Below are 21,916 nucleotides of genomic sequence, written 5' to 3' on the forward strand. Positions count from 1 at the left end.
GTCTGTATCATGAGGCTGGATATTTTTGCAAAAATGCTACTCAATTGTGTATTTTTAGTTTGTGTATTATACTTTGTGTAAAGGCTTTTAACATATATCAATGTTTATGTAGTGTGCATTATCACAAACAACACAGTACTTTGAATTTCAGCTATTAAAACGTCAAGTATGTTAGCGACTGTGATTAGTGAACAAATAATTTACTAAGGAAATTACTGTATGAGGGATGACTGTTTAGAAGCTCATGACATAGCCTTGTGTATAATGGCAATTGAAAATGTATCCTCTTTGAAGACTATGAAGATAGACATGTAGATTAAATAAACAGTTTGACATGAAGGGTTTCAAAAAGGTTTGTTTTGAAAAACTATCCACTTCACACATTAAGATTTCAACATTGTTGTGTTTGATACAAGAGGAAAATAATTCAGTGTAAAGTTGTGTATTTTCTTTTATTATGGACAGCTCCATGATACCTTCAACTGTACACATTTAAAGCAAGTATAAGAAGCAAAATAAACATATATTGATAAAACCCATCAACAATCTATATGTCCCAAAAATGTTATTGGTAAGAACTATGCTTTAAATATACCATGGTAACAAAACAATTCACATCTCCTTTAGTTACAGGCTACGCCATACATGTAAGATAGCTGTACCTTTCAATTACGAGAACAATACTTACTGAGATCACACCACAGTTCAAACAGAGGATTGCACTGTAAACACAAATAGTGCATACAAATTTGGTTTTACATATTTGACAACATTGCTATGGACTGAGTGGGTTAGAGATTGTATGTCTCCCCCCCTGGGTATTTCTGGCTAAGACAGGATATTTCTCCCCATAAACTTGCCATTTGTACCTTCTGGATTAATTTTAAGTGTTTAAACTGTTTACTAATGAAAATGAAAACGTTACAAGGTATATGATATGGTTAACAATACCGGGATCTATCTGAAATTGTTGAGTTGAAACCCTATGCCCTTCAATCTATTCTCATCATCTATGATGATCATCCTCGTTGATGAAGTAAGGACCCAGTTAATTTCAAAACAAATATGTGATGTCTTACATTTAAGGCTCACATAATGTGAAAAGAAATTACCCATAAGGCTAAGAAGTGAAATATAAGAAAACATGACCATACCAAATAAGCAACTGCACCATAAGAAACATCTTCACCAATATATAATTTGGAATACATATCATCAACATTTGATTTACAATGAAACTGATTGCAAGGAAAACCATATAGGTTACATTACCAGTGGTTGAATTTGGAGTAGGATTTTGCCATTACCTGATTCTGCGGTATGACATGTATTGCAAATATGGACCAGATTTTATTAGACATTATCAAATGTAAACCATTTAGTGATTGGGGACAAAACAGTATTGACTATTGAAATCATTTAATGCTTTAAAACAAATACAAGTTACTTCACTGGGTCATCACATGTGAACAAGATATTTTCTCATATTTGTAACACCCTCAGAAATGTACATTCACATGGCTGCGTACAGAAAAGATCTCTTTTTTTATTCCTCCTATATACAAAGTCAACATAAGCAACACCCCTTTGTTTGACACTGAAGCCTTCGATGGCATATCAAAACCTACTGGAGTGGCATTTATGTGGATTATGATAGTAAGATCGATCAATCAATCCATCATTGTGATTTTCAGTTTTGCAGTCAAAATAGATCCATTATACATTAACTGGGTCCCTATGCAGTTGTCCCTAGATAAAACCAACTATAATCTCAACATTATGTACATTATTTACAGTGGAATGTTGAGCTCTGAAGCGGACATACTGTATACAACAGTAGATGGGCATGGAATAGAATTGTGGTCAGTTATACAAAAGAGAACATCATCATCACGTTATGGATACAATGTTTACACCAACCAGAGTGTGTAGACGGAAAATACAAACTTGGTTTTTGTGTTTTCAAGAAGAACATATGGCAGTGGTTTTATAAAAGCACAAAGAGTATTTCCATTTGTGCTTTGATAAAATAGAATTGACCTTAGTTACATTAATGACTTGCACATGGTCCACAGTTGGATTTGGGTTCATGAATTCTAGACTAAAATCTCAATTATGAATATTTCACTACAAAGTTAGCAGTTTGTGCTTTCACAGGGATTTCCCAATTTGCAACTCTATTTGTCCTTTCCAAATGTGATATTTAAATTTTTTAACAGGGGAAAAGTGCTGGAGATTTCCTACGCAAATTGTTATTATTTTTTATATAAAAAAGGTCACTTTCACAATCACGGAGAATGAGGGAAAATTGATTAAATATACTTTTTCTTGGGTAATTGTCAAAAGTTTTTTTTTTCTACCTTATTTTTTATGAATTACAGTACAATCCATGCAACACTTGAGTGGCAATGCACACTGTGCGTATTGGATGACAAGGGGAGCAGCAACTCTGTTTACATAACCTCATATCTCCAGAATTTCATAGGCACTGAATGATAAAATCTCAAAGCAATTAATCATACGTTACCTTTTTTGGTAAAGAATGTTGGTTGTATGCGGTTATAATAATGACATAGAAAATGTAAAAGAAATAAAAGTGTCCATTAAAGAACAAACTAAAGTACCAGTTCCATTTCATGTGATTATGTAAAATAAACAAATTATGTAAAATACTGCATGTGTGGTGGTTTATAACCCACATTCTTCTGAACAAATACAAGCATTGTGGATGAAAAATGCAGCTGATGAATCTGCAGATAAACGTGCACGCTTAAAGTTAGACTTTAGTCTTTGATCCTGAAATCCTTGTTGTCCACCAGTTTACAAAACCTGAATGTCACCACTTTATAAACATTGGCATGGTGTTTTCTGCCGAGCTGCAAACCCACATACACAATGGTCTGGCTTGACACTGAGGAAAAACAGTACACACACACACACACTTCCACCCCCACACAAAATCACATGCATAAAATAAGGCTTAATATCTATATTGGTCAGTGTGTCAGATGTAGTTTTATATATCTTTCATATTTTGCAATGGTAAATCTTTCTTTATAACAAAGCCTGCCATTTGTGTGGCAGACCTCAAATATATGGGCAAAAAATAGGAACCACATTCATTGGCATTCGTTATTGTGGTTTATAAAAGCTAGCAAAACAATGCTTCTATAAAGGATGATTAAACTGCCATCTGCAGATTCCGCTGCCAACATTTTGGGGAAGGAGAACATGTGTTTTATTTTATTTTCTTCTTTTTTTGAACCTGAAAATAGTTGTTGAAGTCAAATTTATTGAGAAAAACCCCCACTACAGACTAATTCCATAATTCAAGGTTCCGCAAAATATCACTTTCAATATTGTTTCCCTTTTCTTTACAAATCACAACCCTGCATGCAGAAACATACAGACTGATATTTCCCCAATGTCCATGTCCATCAGACACTCTAAATAGATGGTGCGGTGTTTCCAAGCACACGTAGCCGGTTGTTTACAGCCAAGAGAAGCCAGAGTCATAAAAAGGCAAAAGTCACACCACTCAGCCATCAGAGTAATTCCAAAGGCAATTTTTCTCTGATGTAATCTTACTAGAAATAACCATTATTACGGAAAAACACAATTATGTCCACTCAACACAAAATTAGACATTTCATTACAGTGGTCAGATGTAGAGCTCAATTACACAGGAACACTCTTTCAAGTTTAAGTGACACAAATGGCATGTCAGAGCATAACATGTTACGTTGAAAACAATGGACGTGTCACACCCCAATTTAATCCAAAAGGGAATGTGGAACATACTGACTTAAAGGCAACAGTCCTCCTCTCTCATGCTAAAGTATATTAGTCATTCAATGTTGGGCACCAAACAAATGTGGCGATTGAACATTTGAAGCATGTTCTGGCATGTCATCCATTGGTACTGCCATGCGTATGGAGTATGACTTCTGGTCTCTTGGTGTAAGAGCATTACACACTGAGTTCTGACCATTTCAATGTCTTGGAAGGCAGATACTTTTTCTGTATCAGTCTACACATGCCTTATGTTGATGTTCAATATGAATGTCTTGCCAATATGTAGATGGTAAAAGAAAAGCAGAGAGAAAAGGGCTGTCAAAGCAAAAATATCACTTTTTCTAAAATAATGAATCGCAAGGAATTTTATTTTTAGTTTCTGATTACCTTGAACCAATACAAAAGTAGATAATAAAAAACATAAGCACAGAAGGCAATGATGAGAATTACAAAAACTGTATCATACATCCAGTGTAGGACTTTCACAAATGTGCTCAGCAATACCCCATTCCTTATTGTCTCTTTTTGTACATTTAATACATTTACAATAACATAAAAATTCACCAAAAGCAAAATACACCAGTATTGATAAGGTAGCCAGCTCCCTGGCCTTTAGTCAATGGTGATTGGCATGAGTCCAATATTTTTTATACATATTTTTTGTATTGTTTGAAGATTCATCTAATGGAGTTCCGATATACCATGAAGTATTGTTGATGAGTTGACGTTGCAAGCTCTTTAAATCGACATTGTGTTTGCTAACACAGATTAGTTGAATGGGCCCTGATGGGAGATGCTAGGTTGTGCAACTGAGGGATGGGGTGAGGGAGGGGTGGGGTTGGGGGCAGACAAATGGAAGGGTATGGTTGATCATGAAGGTGGTGAAGGGGGGGGGGGGTGGTGGGATGCAGGAGGGTAGGGAGGAAGGGGTCGTTTGGTTTGTTGCATGCCCCTACACATACCACTCTTTCTTGGAAATGACTGAGCCATCGGTTTGGGATACCATGTCATCAGCGATCTCAGGTTCAGGGTCATACTGGAAAGTGAGAGTCCGTTCGTCATATTCTCGGCTCTCTCCTTCATCCACAGTGAAATAGGGCCTCTTCAGGTCCTCTGCATCTCCATCAAAATCGCGCTCGCTGGCCTCAAAGCCTCCTGGGCCACTAATCTGGGCAGGCTTCTTCTCGTCATCTGAGTCGTCTGGGTACTGGAGGTTCTTGGGTATAGGAGGATGGGCAGGTAGGCCCCCGGCCTTGCTATAGCCATTCCCAAACACATGTTTCTTGGTGCTGTAGTCACCCTTGAAGGTGCGCTGCCGACGCCGCAGGAATACGAAGAGGAGGGTGGCAGCCACCCCCAACAGGACGACTCCCCCCACAGCACCCCCGATGGCGGCCCCAGCACTGTGCTGCTCCTGCGGGATCTCACGGCCCCCAGGTGGTGGGTTGTTAGGGAATTCTGGGTAGGAAAAGACAGATGGAAGGGGACAGTGTGTCAGTGCTCTGGTGGGAGGAGGTGCTTTGTGCAGGTGCTCTTTTTTTTGGAAAGATGAGGGAAGGGAGACAGGGAAGGACAAGCAAAGGGGAAAGGAAGGACCCCCCCGCCCCACGACGGACCCCCCACCCCGAGAAACCCAGAAAGACCTCTGTAAAAACAAAGATTAATCATCAACAGCCACATGCGTTTCCAGAAGAGCAGGAAGGATGAAACGAACAGCTTGTCTAGAACACGCTACAACCAAAGCCAAAGGGGAGAAATAACAACCATTTCTGATATGTAGACCTCATGCTGATGCTCTTTCTCTCAAATAAACAACTATTCTGACAGTCTTTTTAATCCCTGTGGTCTGTAAAAGACCGTAAACACTTGTGCTTTGAAAACAGCCTTCAAATAGGATTTTTCTATTTGGTTAAAAACCGATGTGGTAAACACAAATATCCTCCAAACAATTTAAGACAGTTAATCACCACGATCATGTCAGAAATACATTGAACACACTTACAATGATGAATAGCACACAGAACAGTCTTCGAAAGCGATTTAATGTATGTTGCAGTATACACACAATGACTATGACAGGGGAAAGGACTAATCAAATGATGCATGTCATACCACCTGCTAATGGAAAACTGTGAACTTGGCCCCAATTTACCACTTGTTGTTGACCTCAAAGATTACAACACATGACTAGCAACCAAAAACCTTATAGGTAATTCCCTTCTCTTGTTAAAGCTTGACTGTGCAAACATAGCGTTTGAAGGCGGTGGTGGATTGTGATGAGACAGAGTGACTACTATTCGACAACATGATCAAAGCCCTGCTCAGAGGTACAACAGTTCTTGTCTCAACCTGCAGATATCGCAGTGAATTGAGCTTCAGTCGCGAGAAAAGTTTTACAGGAAAAAAGAATCAAGGTGTCTACTACAAGGATTGTGGAAGAGAGGATTGGGAAAGAAAAGATTAAACCTTGAAAAGACACACCCTAACGACAGCCCTTAATGAAATCTCTGCTGAGAATACGGTAAAGAACAGATTCACAAGCACATGCAATGTAGGATCATGATACGGGGAGCCAACTCAATCTCAAAGCAAAAGGACCCAATACATCTATCAAGGAAACATCTCAGTTCTAAAATTGCTTTGGAAAACGCACAGTTGTAAAAGAATGTAAACATAAAGAACACATTAGTAATGTTAATGTATGTTATAGAAAGGTATGCAAGTGTGTGAGGACAATGCACGTGTAGGTGACCAGAACCTTGGCCTTTTGAATGAGGTTTCATTTTAAAACAAATTAACATGCATGACTTGCAAGTGGAAATCAACAAGGCCAAAGAAGGCTCATTTTGTATAGACAGCTTGATCGGATTTGCAATAATACATGGAGAAACCTTGGATGATTCCACAAACCTTACATACAAATTTCACAGAGGAAAAAGAGTGAGGAAGACTGCATGATATAATGTGTGTTAGTAAACATGGTAACAAGAAACAGCATGTCCTCATTATCATTATTTCACACAAGACAAAAGAAAGACAAATTACCCTTATATCTTAAGTAATAATTGGTTTTCAAATGATTTCGTTTTGGTGTTAACTCAAAGCCATTACATTCAATTAGAACTGCAGCCTCATTAGCAGGATTTAAAAATGCATCAAGTGCAGGGGCTCCAGTTGTCTAGGGATTGTTCTAGTGCCTGTAGGGTGGCATGACTACTCCCGTAGTCTTCCTCTCAGACACAATTACCAAAACAATCTATCAGTCGAGGAGAAAGACCTTTCAAAAGGCCAATGTCTTTCTATCTTCCTCCAGGTTCCTCTCCCTTCTAGTCTGCATTTCTTCTACCCAGACTGATGAGAAAGCTCTCAGGTTTCCCTGGCTGGGCTGGCCACAGTCTCAGATAGCAGCTCAGGTTTTAATCTGACCACCCTAATGGGATTATTCAGACACAGGGCCTTCATTACACACATGAATGAGAGAGCAGAGCCAGGTCACCTCTGCCCGGGAACACATCCTCCCACCACATCCATGAAGGAGCTCAAATCCATAGGATTGGAGGAGTGGAAGGAGAGAGAGAAGGAAAACAGGCTTGTGTAATCCTCTCCTCCACCCTTCACTGCTCCCCTCTTTTGGCAGCAAGCACTCTCATCAGTCCCTTCACATACTCTAATTGGGCAGATTCTATTCAAAAACGGGCCACAGAAGGCCATTAAACCACTTGAAAGTTGACAGTGAAAAGATAATAGCAACAAAAGTCGGATATAAACCTTAGTTCAGTCAAGACAATCACGTATTAGATTTGAGCATTTATTGTTACATGACATGAACATGTAGATATAACTTTGGTGGAGTGGATGATCTAAGGGAAGCACTCCCTGCCTTCTCGATGCAACACCTCCATACTTGACATACGAGGCAGGGAGCAATAGAGATATAATCCCCCAGGTGGAAAGAACAGACAGACAGCATGGGGGAGAAGGGGATGGTGGAGGGTGGCAGCAGCACTGATCATACAACAACCGGGGTGAGTGTGTGCGTATCCGCGCGTCTTTTAAAGACGCCTTATCGGACGTGGCCCAATGGATATGCGCTGCTAACCTGGGTGTGGTAGTGGGCGGAGGAAAGGAAGGTGGAGTAAGACCCCTCCGTCCCCGATGACTGACGCGCGCTGCCCGATTGCCCTGCCTGAACTAGCTGCGCTTATTAAGTCGTTACTATTTTGGGAACGATAGTAATAAAAATATGTAAGGATTCTCATTGACACTTTGTGTTTCAAGAGCATGTGTTCCAGCACTAATCATTCCAGAATCCGTTAGCTCATTCTGATAATTTATGTTAAAACAACCCTCCAACTTTTCATAAGTTTTTGTCAGACTCTTCCAGCGTTCTGTTTACACAACATAAAGGTCATAAAAGAGGGGCCTTGATGGTGGCAATGCCAAAAATGATCAACAGCTGCAAGTGGCAAAATTCTCCAATGGAGTTATTATATTGTCTCGCTTTTATTCCGGCCTGGGAGAAGGCAATAGGAGTGTGAAGACGGAACTCCTTAAAGTAATGGAACTCTTACTTTCTGAGGAGAAAAAGGATAAGGACCAAGCCTGCAGATGGAACCCCAATCAGCTCGTTCTCCACTTCAGTTTACTGCAGAGGGAGGAAGATACCTCCTTTCATATGACTTTTATTAGGTGCGTCAGCATGGGGGATCTGTCTCTTCCTGGTCGTTCTCAAAATATTAAATGTTTATTGGCTTCGCTCTCTCTCACTCCGTCTCTCTCGCTTACTTTCTGCCTCTCTGTCGGCCTACCAAGGTCACTTACAGCCATGATCTATGAGACACACATTCTATTTCCCTGGCCTGCAAACACATGGAGATAACAAATGTCAAATAATTTCACACTTACTACATCTGCCTCCAGGCATCCTCTCCCTGGTGGGAGATTCACGTACCATACCCATTTGAGTATGTGAAATTAAAATGCTTATGGCACACACTAATCTTATTACAGGAACACTAATAATAACACACTGTTTGCAGGGATATGGCAGTACTGTGAAGAGTACCAAGGAGGAAGGGAGGAGGTGTTTCTGCAGCCTTCTGTAGCTAACGGCAACACCTGCCAGAAGATAGATAAAAAAGGCCTCAAAGTGGCACAACAGCAGCCCTGATACTGTTCCTGCCAACAAAAGGATGCGTCTATTAATGGGCCGCTGGGACTATGCAGATTGCAAGGTAACCTTGAGTACCAACAGCCTTCAAACCTTCTATTGAGATTAATAGGTGCCAAGATGGACCATGAAAGGATATAACTCAATCTAGGCATGATAGAGTCATGATAGATTTCAACAGAAATCCATGCCATGAAAAAAAGTGTCTCTAAATCTTTAAACAAGAAAAATCCCTACCATGACACTTTCTATTTCAATCAATTATTCTATTTGGGGTATTTACTCAAATGATAAAATTTAAGTATGTTTTTTACTATTTGTATCTGGAAGCCAATGACATAAACACATCTCCATATACTATTATGACCAAAAAACTGATGTTAGTTTATTACTAACAAAATATTTAAGGAGATCCAAAATTCTAATTTCACAAGGCCATAAACATGGCAATGTTTATCTAATCTCAGATCAATAGTGTGTCCTGTCATACGTCTGGGTAATGAATGTTGCTCCACAGGAATACATAAGACAAGATTTGTTGTTCCAAGTACGCTCCCTGCAGCCACCAGTGTGACATGTCAAAGATGTTTCATGAGATACGAAGAGGTGAGCGAAGAACTCTCATAGACAGAAAGTGTTTCACAACGCTAGCCTGCGGGGCTAGCTCCCGGGTGTTCTGCAATCCTGTCTGCACATGCAGGAGGGCAGGTACATTCCTGAGAATCAACAAAATCACTCAGACAAGCTCTCTTTAAACAAAGCGAGTGAACCGGGGTTGAAGTTGAATACAACTAAAGGACAACATAATGAGACAGTAGGAGGGAAATTGGGAAAAACTAACAAAAAACATGAATTCAATGACTTGAAAGATCTTTGCCATTCTCCAATTTGATTTTGTCCCACAGTCACTGGGTCATGATAATGTAATACTGTCACTATAAATAAAAGCTCATCAGTGAGCCTTTTGTGCCTTCCCTGAGAGCAGACAGAAAGGAACAGCCTATTTCCTCACACCACCTATCCTCCTTTCTTTAACTTGATCCTGTGTTTGTCAACACTTTTTGCTGTCAGCGGCTGTCCAGCAGCACAAGCTTCAGTTATATGTTGTTAAATGTCACTTACGCCATTAAAACCTTTGGACCTGAAATTCAAATCCAATCCCCATAAAAAGCCAAAGGACAGGGGGCAGAGTCTGTGCCGAGTGAGATAACGCCACAAAATAATACTGGCATCAAACACACATGACAGCATCACTGACATGTCCTTAACATGCTCCGACTTCCCTGTCTGTCAAGGCATACATGGAGAATTGTGTTTCCCGGTTTTCACGTTGTTTCATTTTTACGGCTGCATTTTCTTGCCACTTTCCATGACTTAACAGTCATCCAATAGCAATTTGGAGATAGGATGGATCTCTCTGGTACAGAGCTGATCTGCATGAGGGTGTGTCCCATGTAATGAGAGGATAAATAATTAGGCTAGCAGATGCGAAACTTGACATACACAAACACGTCTTCTTTATCAGTGTGTCAGCAAGCGGCGGAAAGAAAGGAGAGGACGGGAGTTGTTTACCAGTAGACCATCCCTCTCCTCGCTGTCTTTATTATTTTTGGACTGTGCGTATGGATGTGTGTGTGTATGTGTGTTGCTATTGAGTGAATCACCACAGCCACAGCTCTGGAGCCTGTGGTCTGACCCTAGGACACTGTCTGACCTACTTAATCAGTAGCCTTCCAGGGAGATGCCAGTGCCAACGCCTCAGCCCTGACAGCGGACACTGAGGGAAAGGAGGAGAAGGCGGAGGAGAACGAGGAGGACTAGAAGGAGGGGACAGAGGAGACGAGCAGAGCTAAACGGGTTGGGCCAATACCCATGCTCCATCTGTCTCCATCTCTATGCCATGCATCTCCTCTCTAAATCCCCCGGAGAGCCGAAACAGCTAGCAATGCAAAAACAAATGTTAAAATAAATCACTAACATGTCCCCCTTGCTCACACACCATCCCCTCCTGACTGGGAGCCCAGTAGCTAGCCTATCCCTCCAGTTCACCCCCTACACCACATAAAAAAAGACCCCATTCCGGTCAGAGCAACGCTGCCTCCATTTCATGCAATGCAACCGACGACTATAGACTCCCTACTTTTCCCGGTGCAGGCACAACGGACGCTTTATCAGTAGCCCATGGTGTGTGAGCGAGGCATAGAGCCTCACGCTAATGTCTCATTTGGATAATGAGGCGTGAGCTTGGCGGGATCGTAGCCGTGAGAGGGCCTGCCTGTGGAGACAAGAGGAGGGCTGGAATCACGCTCCATCAGCCCACATGCCTGAAGCCACCCAGGTATGTGCCTGGGAGAGCTCACGGGAGGCAGGGAGCTTGCCCGCGGGCCGGCAGCCCAACCGCGGACCCCCACCCACAGTGCTTTGAAAGTGTTCAATTGACTCGACGGCACATGGCGACTTACAGCGAGGGCTTAATGATATACAAGATATCCGTGTGGGACTGCTGGAGTCGATGAATAATGCAGAGATGGCTGTGTGGAACCACGGTGCAAAGCGCCATGCCAGGCAGATTGAGATGTGCCCTGTCATGACAGGACAAGAGAAACAAATTTAGCATTGCTTGGGGAGCTTCCGCAAAACTGACATCATAATGCCTTGCGTCTTAGTTGGGTAAAAGTCAAAACGACAAACTGCAGTGTGTGACCTGGCATGTGAAGTTTGGTTAATACAGTGTAAGACTGGGATTATTCAACGACATTGCTGACTCTCGGAGTCAGGTGGCTGAGCGGTTAGGGAATAGGGCCAGTAATCAGAAGGTTGCTGGTTTGATTCCTGGCCGTGCTAAATGACGTTGTGTCCTTGGGCAAGCCACTTCACCCTACTTGCCTCTGGGGAATGTCCCTGTACTTACTGTAAGTCGCTCTGGATAAGTGCGTCTGCTAAATGACTAAATGTAAATGTAATAATAAAAATAACACAAACACAGACAGACATTCAAAGAAGATGCAAAGCCCTTTCAGAGTTTACGAAAATTGTCCGCACCATAAGAAGTACTGCTGTTACCAATCGGTCAAGTCCCTGGAAGGTTCAACAGTTTGTGCAGAGTGACACAGAGATGGTGTATAATGAAGATAGAACTTAATAGAAGCTGCCAATGAATTTGGAACATCAATGGAAATTAAATCATGTATAGGACTGTGCCAGCCTCTCCCATCTCTTCCCCTGTCTTTGCCAATCAGGCCATGTCTTGGAGGATAGGATATGTGACAAGCAGTGAGAAAGAGGTTGGATCATCCGCTTATGTAAAAGTATGTAAACACCACTGGTGCCGGCCCTTCTCTCCCTTGCTTCTCCCTTGTCCTTCTCCTACCCCCTCTTCATTGACCCATCCCTCCCTCGCTCCCTTTTGCCCTCCCTCCATCCCCATCTTTCTCAACATCCCTGGTTTTGCTGGAGCCTATGCCTGGCATCCATTTTATCTCTGAACTTAATTCCAATACCAGATCCATTGACGCATTTATTTTTGTCACATGGATTCCATCATTTATTTATATCTTTCGATGGTGTATATCTATGTTTTATTCATCTCATTTTCACCTTGTGGTTCACTTTCTTCCCTTCATCTGTCTCTCTCTAGAAGAACGAGCGATTGCTTGTTCAGGCGAGCGTGAACAGCTGTCTGTGCCGGTTGCCTGTGCCTACAGAGGCATCACGTCCCCAGACTTGCTGGCTAAATTGAGGGGAACTTAGTCACTCTATTGCATATTTAACCTTAGTGACGAGTCCAAAAGCTATCAAGCCTCAACCTCTGCAGTCAAACCCAGCAGATTCCTCAATGGCTGAAGATGGAGATCAAAGTTTGCCTTGGATACTGCCAGACTAAAAGGCTCCCACTCCGCCCAACCTTACTGCATACTACTCCCATTCTCCCTTACACATATGATGACCTTAATGTGCCAAGAAGGATTCATCTTCTTTGGGTCTTTGTAGCCCACACTAACAAAGGTTGACCTTACCGTGTGTGCCTCCAATGCTCAGATACCCTGCAATCAAGTGGAGATCATTATCCAAAACATGTTCAGAAGAGGGTAAACAAATTAACTTCCCATTGAATGGCTGCTCACCCATTGGCAGTCATTCTCCCATCACGCCAGTGTCACTGTTTACAGAGCCGCCCTCAGCAGAGAACCACTCACTGCTCTTTTCTCAGGGGTGATAATAACATAATTGTTAGGGCAGCCTGACAGAACAGTCATTCATCGTGACGGTTGTGGCCGGGTGGATCTCAAAATCACACTGCAGAGCTGTTCATTTCCCATGCACAGCCAAGGGAGTGTGAGGATGGAAAAGTTGCTATTCGTAATTAAAGGCTCATTTCTCCCTCCTATGTGGGAATCATCTTGATGGTTAACCACATTATTCTTCCCTTTGCTGTGAGTCGTGACTGACTCATTCTATATCCTGTGATTTTAGTTTTCTCCCTATTCCCAGTAGATGGAAGCACAGCAGGGATTAATACTAAAGGTAGGGGCTAGGGTCATATAGTGGACAGTTACTCAGTTAGATGGAAATGATCTTTGAACTACAGTGGCTTATGTACAGTGTGTACAGTGTGCTTTTCAATATTCTCGGTTTTTAAAACTAACTCTGTGGGACCGTAGAAACTGGCACATTCATCTATCCTTTTGGTATTCTGGAGTCAGATGGCTGAGCGGTGAGGGAGTCGGGCTAGTAATCCGAAGGTTGCCAGTTCGATTCCCGGTCATGCCAACTGACGTTGTGTCCTTGGGCAAGGCACTTCACCCTGCTTGCCTCGGGGGAATGTCCCTGTACTTACTGTAAGTCGCTCTGGATAAGAGCGTCTGCTAAATGACTAAATGTAAATGTATTCTGATGGGACTACATGTAAATTTACCCTCGGTAGATCTTTGACCGGAATGTAAATAACAATGGTAAAGGACGAGAAGGTAAAAGTCCTCCAATTACAAGACCCACCTCAACCACAGCTCTCTTTCACCTGCACCTTCCCACTTCCCCCCTTCTTCTTTCTTACACTTCTCCCTTTCTCCCCTTTGTTCTCTGCGTGTAGATTGATTAAAACAGGAGAGTGGTTCATTAGATTCCGACAAGTGACACCATATCTCCAGAACACGTGTCCTTGGAGAGAACCACATCAGCCCAAGCTGCCCGCCGCAGTCGATGCCATCCGACTAACACTACCTCTCAACTAATTGAAACAAGGTGCTCTGTGGCCCTTCAAGAATAGGTGACAGTTCTGCAGCTCCTTGAAATTCATCTGAGGAAAGCGGCTTCAGCAGCTTCATTTAAATGCTCCATGAGTCATTATTGTTTTCCAGTTCCCAGGTGTGGTGAAGTAACAGAGTTAATCTAAGCCAGCGAGTTCAAAACAGACTGAGGCAACTAGTTATGATACTGTTATGTACTTTTCTTACCTGCCTTTCCGCATTCACACTTTACTGAAAGGTTTAGGTCCCCCCAAATAAATCAAAGAGGTACAACATCTCAATTCAGGCAAACAACATAATTGCCCTAAAAGCTTTTGTGACTCGACACCTCCAAAAGGCGCCTTTCAATAATGCACGTAGCGATTAAAAAGCATCTAATTGCATGCATGGGACAGGTAGACCTACTGGTTTCGAATGTATGTGTTATTTGCCTTGGTCACCTTCCTTTAATGCATAGAGCACTTAGCGAGCATTCTTTTGGAACCACCTGCCAGAACGTGTGCTGCAGCCTTGAACATGAGCCAGCGGAAGGCTCTCGTTTAAACCTGACTCGTTTAAACCTCCCCCCCTCCTCCTCCTCCTCCCCCCCCCTCCTCCTCCTCCTCCAACTCCCTCCTTTGCTCCCTCTCCCCCTCTGCCAGGCCTATCCAAGGCTGTTGGGAGGCGCAGAGATGCCTTTTGAAGTTAATGAAGCATCAGCACACTCTTTTACCTACACTGCCGGGTCATTATGTAGAGCCAAAGTCAAGAGTGCACAAAGCACATGAAAGAGCTAAGGGGCAGTGCTTCTCCAGGGTTCTCTCTTAACGGGGGCTTTTATTCCTATCATCGGTGAATGGCCGGCACTAAAACCGACCGCTACCAAAAAATGTCTTGATATACGGTGCAGCACAAGGCTGTAAAACATCTATATTCAATTCAATATCTTTGTCTCTGAGGTAAGAATTTCTGGACGGTTTGAAGGAAGATGTGAGACCTTGGCTGGCAGTCTCCGATGAGACTGAGTGTGTTGCATTTCACAGGATCAGCGAAGACAGAGGAGGAGAAAGAGAAGACATCCTGATCCCCTTAACTGTTACTATGGAAACAGATGTGCTTGCAGAACTGCATGGGACCCCTTGGAAATCACACCTAAAACTGTGATTCTAGTTTTTTGGGGGGTGGGGGGGGAGTATCTAATGAGAGCAAGCACAGAGACCACACCGAGACATAAGACACCATCACTGTCTTGGTGAGTGACTGTAATGTGCCGCCTTTCGAGTATGGAAAATGGAGTTGCACATACAGCAAGCACAGCTACACACAAATGAACTGAGAAGTAAAAGAAACAGCTACAACACAGTGCGTACCTGAATGGCATATGTTTTTTGTACAAGAACATAACTTGAATCGCCTGCATGGCTATAACTACAGCTTCACTTTGACAGGAGGTTTTATAGTTGTTGAGAGAGCATACCTTGTCTGTATTAATACTCATGTTGTGCAGCCGACTTAGTAGCCTCCAGTGGGTGTCTGTAACCTACTGTATAGACTTATTTTCCAAGCTCAGCCAACGTGGAGGACACAAACCGGCAACATTTGGTACATAATGATGCCTGTTATGGTGTTTGGTGTTGGTCTAGACATGTACAGTATAAATCCATGATCTCTCTACGTAAACATGTAGTACAAACATTCCAACAAGCGAACAAGCTGTTCTCAGCACACCCATTGTTAATAGTTCTTCACATTCAATGAAAACAATGCCACAGTCAAATTCAGGATGCAACACACACAATGAAGAGAGGAATCTTGACCCACACTAGGCTGACACACACACACACACACACACACACACACACTAGGCACACAAGGATCACAGAAGTGATCCTTGGTATTATCCTTCCCATAATCCCGTTCCTGTACACGTTTACGCGTACACACAACAAAACACACCCCAAAACAGTCATTGTCTGATCACAGTTTACATTCACGGTGATTAATATGCTACTGAGAATACACTGAACAAAGATGGGAACAAAGTTTGATATAAAATCAAACAATTCAAGCAACCTAGGCAGGTTATGACAAGAAAACGATGACTTCCCTGATGTTTGTACAGAAGAATGACATCTGCTCTCATTGAGCGGCAGACACTGCTCACCACCACTGTGATACACATGTAACACCTCTAGAATCCTTCATTGCTTTCGTGCTTGATTGGTAAAGTCTATGTTCCCATTTTAATGATCACTGCTGAAGGTACAGTCTCACGGGGTAATGGCCTAAAAATGTGTTTATGAAGACATCTCAGTGCCTCCCACACGAGAGCAGTGAACTTACATTAGAGGCACTGACGGTGGAAGAACACCACTAACCAAAACAGAAAGAAAGAAAGAAAGAAAGAGAAAGAAAGAGAGAATGCTCAGCCGTTGATACCACACCAAGCACAGCGTCATCAGAGACAAGACATGAATCAACATGCAAAGCAATGCGAGTTCGAGCCATCCAACCCCCAGGAAACCAAGCAGACAGGGAAGTCTCTCCTGCCCAACCAGAGCAAAACTGTCACAGTCTCCCAGCTCCACGCACAGCTGGCAGCAATAGATAGGATCTCTCCTTCTATGTGTCGTAATGGAGAGATCTGGGACATATTGCAGTTGGTCCTTTTATTGCAAAATGCCTTTCCCTTATGGATGAGAACCCAAAGGAACCACTGCAAAGCGTGAGTGTGCCTACAATTAAACTGGAAGACAAGGGAACTGAATCAGTTTTGTTCTGCATTTTGCTTTCGCCCCCCCGGAAGACAGAGAAAAATACAGAAATGAGAAGTGCTTGACTGCGAAGGAGGCAAAGGCTGTTCTGAGAAATGTGAGCATGTAGCGAAAAACTATGATCAATACGGCAACCCCCCCCCAACCCCAACCCCCCTCATTTCCTTGATGTTATTTTGGGTTGAGATGACAGGGTTGTTTTATCCTGCTTCTGCACATGTGTCTGTGTGTGTAGGGGGATGTGGGATTGGCTCTGTGATGTGACAATGAGGAATGCGCTGAGAGACAGACGCAGTGTCGGCTTCCTCGAGTCTGTCACACGGAGCTGCAGGGAGCCTCACGGCCCTGGCAGGTGGGCACCACATCCTAAACACACGGGCGAGACCACCACAATCACCTGGACCACTCTGCCTCCGTATCAGTGTGTGAGTGTGGGTGCGTGTGCGTGCATGCGCGTGCATGTTCACTATCGACAGCGGCGGGAGGAATTTGTCAGCCAATGCCCCCGGATGTCATTGTCACATTTCTCAAACCCCCGTTGCACAGACGCATGCAATGCCAGAGTCATGAAAAACACATTCCCAAAAGCCAGGAGCAAAGAGAGAGAGGCGACCGCCAGGTGACCTACCTGTGATGTTGACTTCCACGCTGCCAGTACGGGTCCCAATGCCATTGGTGGCGTCACAGACATACGTGCCAGCCAGGTCATAGGTCACAGGCCCTTTGAAAAATAGGGAGTTGTTCTTGATCTCAACAGTGTTGGGCAAGGAGCCATTCAAACTGGAAAGCAGAGAGAGGGCAATATTAAAGTCACAATAAAAACACCCTCATAACACAATAACTTGTCCCTCTCCCAAGTGTAGAAAAGCAATTCAGACATTGTGGAAAATACAATCTCCAGAGAAAAACAAGCCTGAATGGGATCACATACCAGGAATTTTTGACAGGGATTTATCCACCCATCATCCAAGAAGTCAAAATAAAGTTACGAGAGAAAAGAATGCCAACAGGTTCAGGCAGGTATGACACATACAGCTACAAATCATCCCTGACAACACCAAATGTTTTCGGGAGCCGAAAAAATATATATCTTGTAATTCTATCTTTTTTTTGTATCCCCCTCCATTTCCTCCCAGGTGAGTTCATCTGGCTGGGCTCAAAACACAGGAGAACTGTTGGGTGAAGCAGCTGATCAGGCGATAAATGCCGAATCTATCAAACGCCAAGGAGTCTAAGAAAACCGTGGCCCCGTTCGGCCTGGCTGTTTTTCTTCCTCTGTCTTTCATGGTTCACTTCTCCAGCGCAACCAGACCTGCCCTGCCCTTTATCAAAGGTCACAGAGGTCACAGCTCCTTAACAAATCAACCCTGGATGAACTCTTCACTTGTCTTATCAGAACAACCTTTTACGTTGCCTCGCGAGATAAATGAGATGCAAGATTAAGGATGACTAATCACATTTCAGTTCAGTTGCATATTCTCGAATAACTTTAGATCATTCAGCTATTTAAAGCGTCAAAAGCTCCACTCAGACAAGTCAGATTTTGGTTGGGGTAAAAGGGTGGGTGGTGGTGGTGGGGGGGTGATCTTATTGGACGCTTCCCTAGCACGACGTGAGTAATTGTGCAGCCACATTTTTATTCTGCAGATGTTGGAGTTTAAGCCCCGTAATGATCTGCTCTCCATTCCTGTAAACAAATTGGATGCAACTAACATTTCCCTCCTGAAGTCCTCGGCCTGTTTTCAATTGGAGGAAGAACGCTCCAAACCGTCGGAGCATTAAAGACAATGAAATGCTTCGTTTATTACACCGAGAGAGGAGCAAAATGACATTAGAGAGAGCTGACAAAATCAGGTCAGGATTGGAACAATAATGCCACATCAAGTACTTGAGCTTCACTAAATGGCTTCATGGAAGAAAAAAAGACCTCCATCTTTTGTGGGAATCGCACACTAGTGTAACATTTGCATAATTAATGACCATTAAAGGTAAATTAAAAACAAATTGTATCCTGGCAAAAATAGACCTTTCTTGTAAAGTATTTCTGGTTGCAAGTGTTGACAGTGAACCTGGGTCTCCAGTGCTTTCTTCATCAGCATTGCTGATAAGTTACAGCTTGTTTTATTTGCACATATACATCCATGTTACATTTTATTTATTTATCTAGCAGATGCTTTAATCCATAGCAACATACAAATAGTGCATAGTAAGTGCCGCAGATAAGAAAGTGGATGGTATTACAGTGGGGTTAGGGCAAAGCAGAGAGCAGCAGTCTGTAATTTACAGTTGCATAGCATCTTTGATAGCAATGGATCATGTGAGTTAACAATATGTTTTTGCTTAATATATGTTCAAAGGATCCTTATTGAACCCATCACACTAGGAGTCACAATCCAATTATGGCGGCCTTGCGGGCCTTATATCGTTAATCTTACTATATCAAATAAATCCTAACTGCTGCATACAGCCATTGATCTACTGCAGATTTGAAATGCTGGTTAACAGAATTAAAGAGTGATAAGGGTAGTGTGTTGACTAAACACTAGTGTGTGTGTGTCTATGTGTGGAGGTAGCTATGCTGTGCATAGGCCTGCTTGTTCCGGGTGGTTCCGGCAGTCTTGTTCTGACCTCCACAGTGAAGCCCAGGGGAACCTTCACAACAGATTTGGCATCTCGTTCCCACGACGGCAATGGCCGTCCCCTCCTATCTGTCAGCCCACTGCCCTCGTCGTTTTGCATCACCATCTCGTCCTCCCCTCGTCCTCTCTCTCTCCCTCCTGCTCTACCCTATCCTCTCTATCTCTATCCATCCTAAAACGAGAAAACAAAGCAACATATCCCCCTTCTCTTGCGTTCCTCTGTCACTTTGTGAGTTTCAGTGTTTCTGCCCTAAGAGTCTGTACCATGACAAGTCCCTTCTCCCTCATTAAAACCCAGCAGTGGCCTGCAGAGCAAATACAAGGAGTTCACAATAGACTATTAATCCACACATGCTGGAGTCCAGTGACATGTTTCTCTTCCCAACTTTCACTAAGCAATTACAGGACAAATTGCTACATTTATCTCTCAATTTTCAGTGGATAATTCTTTCATTTTTAACAGTGATAAACTGGGAAAGTGCCACTATATCAAATTGGCTTTGGAAACAGGTTTATATAGCTGACAAACCAGAAAAGAACTGCATACAGGCAGAACACAGTTAAAGCAAATTAGTAACTGCCAACATTTCCACGTTTAATTGTGCTTCACGAGGCCAGGGTACTAGATACATTGAACGTGCAGTTTGCACAAAGGCCAATCTTTACACGATTAGTCAGAGTGAATCAAGCCCAGAGTTATTTGGTGAATCCCCACGAGGGGCTCGGAAAACATGTACAGTCCGTACTGCCTCACACACAGCCACCCTCCTTGCCCTGATCATCTGTGTGTAGCAAAGCACTGATGTCATCTCTCCGGTATGCAGACTTAGTCCATAGCTCCTACTTCAGCCCAGTCCTGAATGTCTTCTCTGAGAACTACAGCCCTCCTCAGCAGCCTCCTTTAAAGCACACAGAACAATAACAGCAATCTCCTCTCAACCTGCCTCACCTGCATGGGGGTATGTGGCCCTTCAAAAGGAGACACAAAAGCAAAGCTGTCTGGCTACGTTTTGTTTGCATTTGTCTCACGGTATCAGTGACCATCTTGCAGATAGAGCTGTTTGCAGTTGCCTTAATAGGTCCATTGTACTCAGCCTCAGCTACACGGCTTATCTTCATTACCTATTTTGTAAATAAACCAGGAGATGGGAAAGCTGAGGATTTCAAGAATGGAGAAAACGTGGAGAGCATTTCTCTTAATAGGGCAATCTATTTCAGGTAGCTTGAAAACCAAAGTAAAAGTAGTGTTTACTACCAGCTGAACCATAACAAAACACCACTGTTCAGTATGATTTCTGCAAAGTGAAGTAAACAATCCTGTTGATTATCTGTGCTGTGAGCTGTTTTAGGACATGCAGCTTTAGTGTGTGTGTGTACATGTACATACGTGTCTGTGTGCGCTTGTGTGTGTGAGCGTTGGTGTATAGTATGTGTGCGTGTGCATGCCGGTGGGTGCGTGAGACTCACAGTTTCCACTGGTACACGGTAACGGGTGGGTTGGCATCAGCGTTGCAGGTCAGCTGGACATCCTGGCGGTTCAGGTACCAGTTCCCGTCAAAGCCCTCAATCTTCACCTCTGGTTCATCTGCAGGAGAAAGACATCTCTTAGCAAGACAGCCACTCGGCCTCCCAGACTACTAACCATATCCGTTGTATTCAAGGAATTATACTTATGAAAGTGGTACTGTATCCTAAGAAAAAAGCATATGTGTTCATCAAATTGGTGTTGGTCAAACTGCAGTGGGAGATCCTAAGTGTGTGAGAGTGCGAGAGAGCCTTACACTGCACGTTCAGCACCACGCTGTCTGTGATCCTCTCGCTGCGGTAAGTGACGATGCAGGTGAGTTTCTGCTTGTGGGTCTCACGGCTGGGCACCACCACATAGTTGCTTCGCACCGTCACGGTGCCGTTAGGGTTCCGGGTCTCCTGGAAGGTGGCTTCTCCCTTCAACCTAGTCTCCCACTTGATCACACTCGGAGGTTTGCCATTGGCTGACAGACAGGTGGCCACTGTCATCTTTCGCTTCTGGGCTCGGGCCACGATGGTAGGCGTGGTCAGTGTCATACGTGTCACAGGTCGAGCTGTGGGGAGAGGTAGAGAGAAAAAGAGAGATCGAAGGACATAGAGAGATGAATTTATGTTGACATGTTTGAACATTTTTTTTTTTATGCTCCAACCTCTGTCCTTCATCAAGAAATACTAATCATGTCTATGAAGATTTGAACATATGAATTACATTTTACTTTATAATTATCTGCTCTTCCCCTATTGTGAGAATTTAGATTTAGCTAATAACAGTCATTTGAAATTAAA

The 21,916-nt window shown here is 43.1% G+C and overlaps 1 protein-coding gene across 1 annotated transcript in view; it reads right to left on the minus strand.

Moving 5' to 3' along the window:
* Window positions 1-433: 433 nt before the first annotated feature.
* The window catches only part of nectin1b (nectin cell adhesion molecule 1b), a 64,053-nt gene continuing 42,570 nt past the window's right edge, over window positions 434-21,916 (minus strand). The window contains exons 3-6 of the mRNA XM_067246136.1: window positions 21,385-21,684; window positions 21,071-21,188; window positions 17,593-17,744; window positions 434-5,253 (exon numbers count right to left, since the gene is read on the minus strand). Coding sequence (XP_067102237.1) covers window positions 4,748-5,253; window positions 17,593-17,744; window positions 21,071-21,188; window positions 21,385-21,684 — 1,076 coding nt within the window. The 3' untranslated portion in view covers window positions 434-4,747. The remainder of the gene's footprint in view (window positions 5,254-17,592; window positions 17,745-21,070; window positions 21,189-21,384; window positions 21,685-21,916) is intronic.

Source organism: Osmerus mordax, chromosome 11 (assembly GCF_038355195.1).
Source record: "Osmerus mordax isolate fOsmMor3 chromosome 11, fOsmMor3.pri, whole genome shotgun sequence".
NCBI classification, from domain to species: Eukaryota; Metazoa; Chordata; class Actinopteri; order Osmeriformes; family Osmeridae; genus Osmerus; species Osmerus mordax.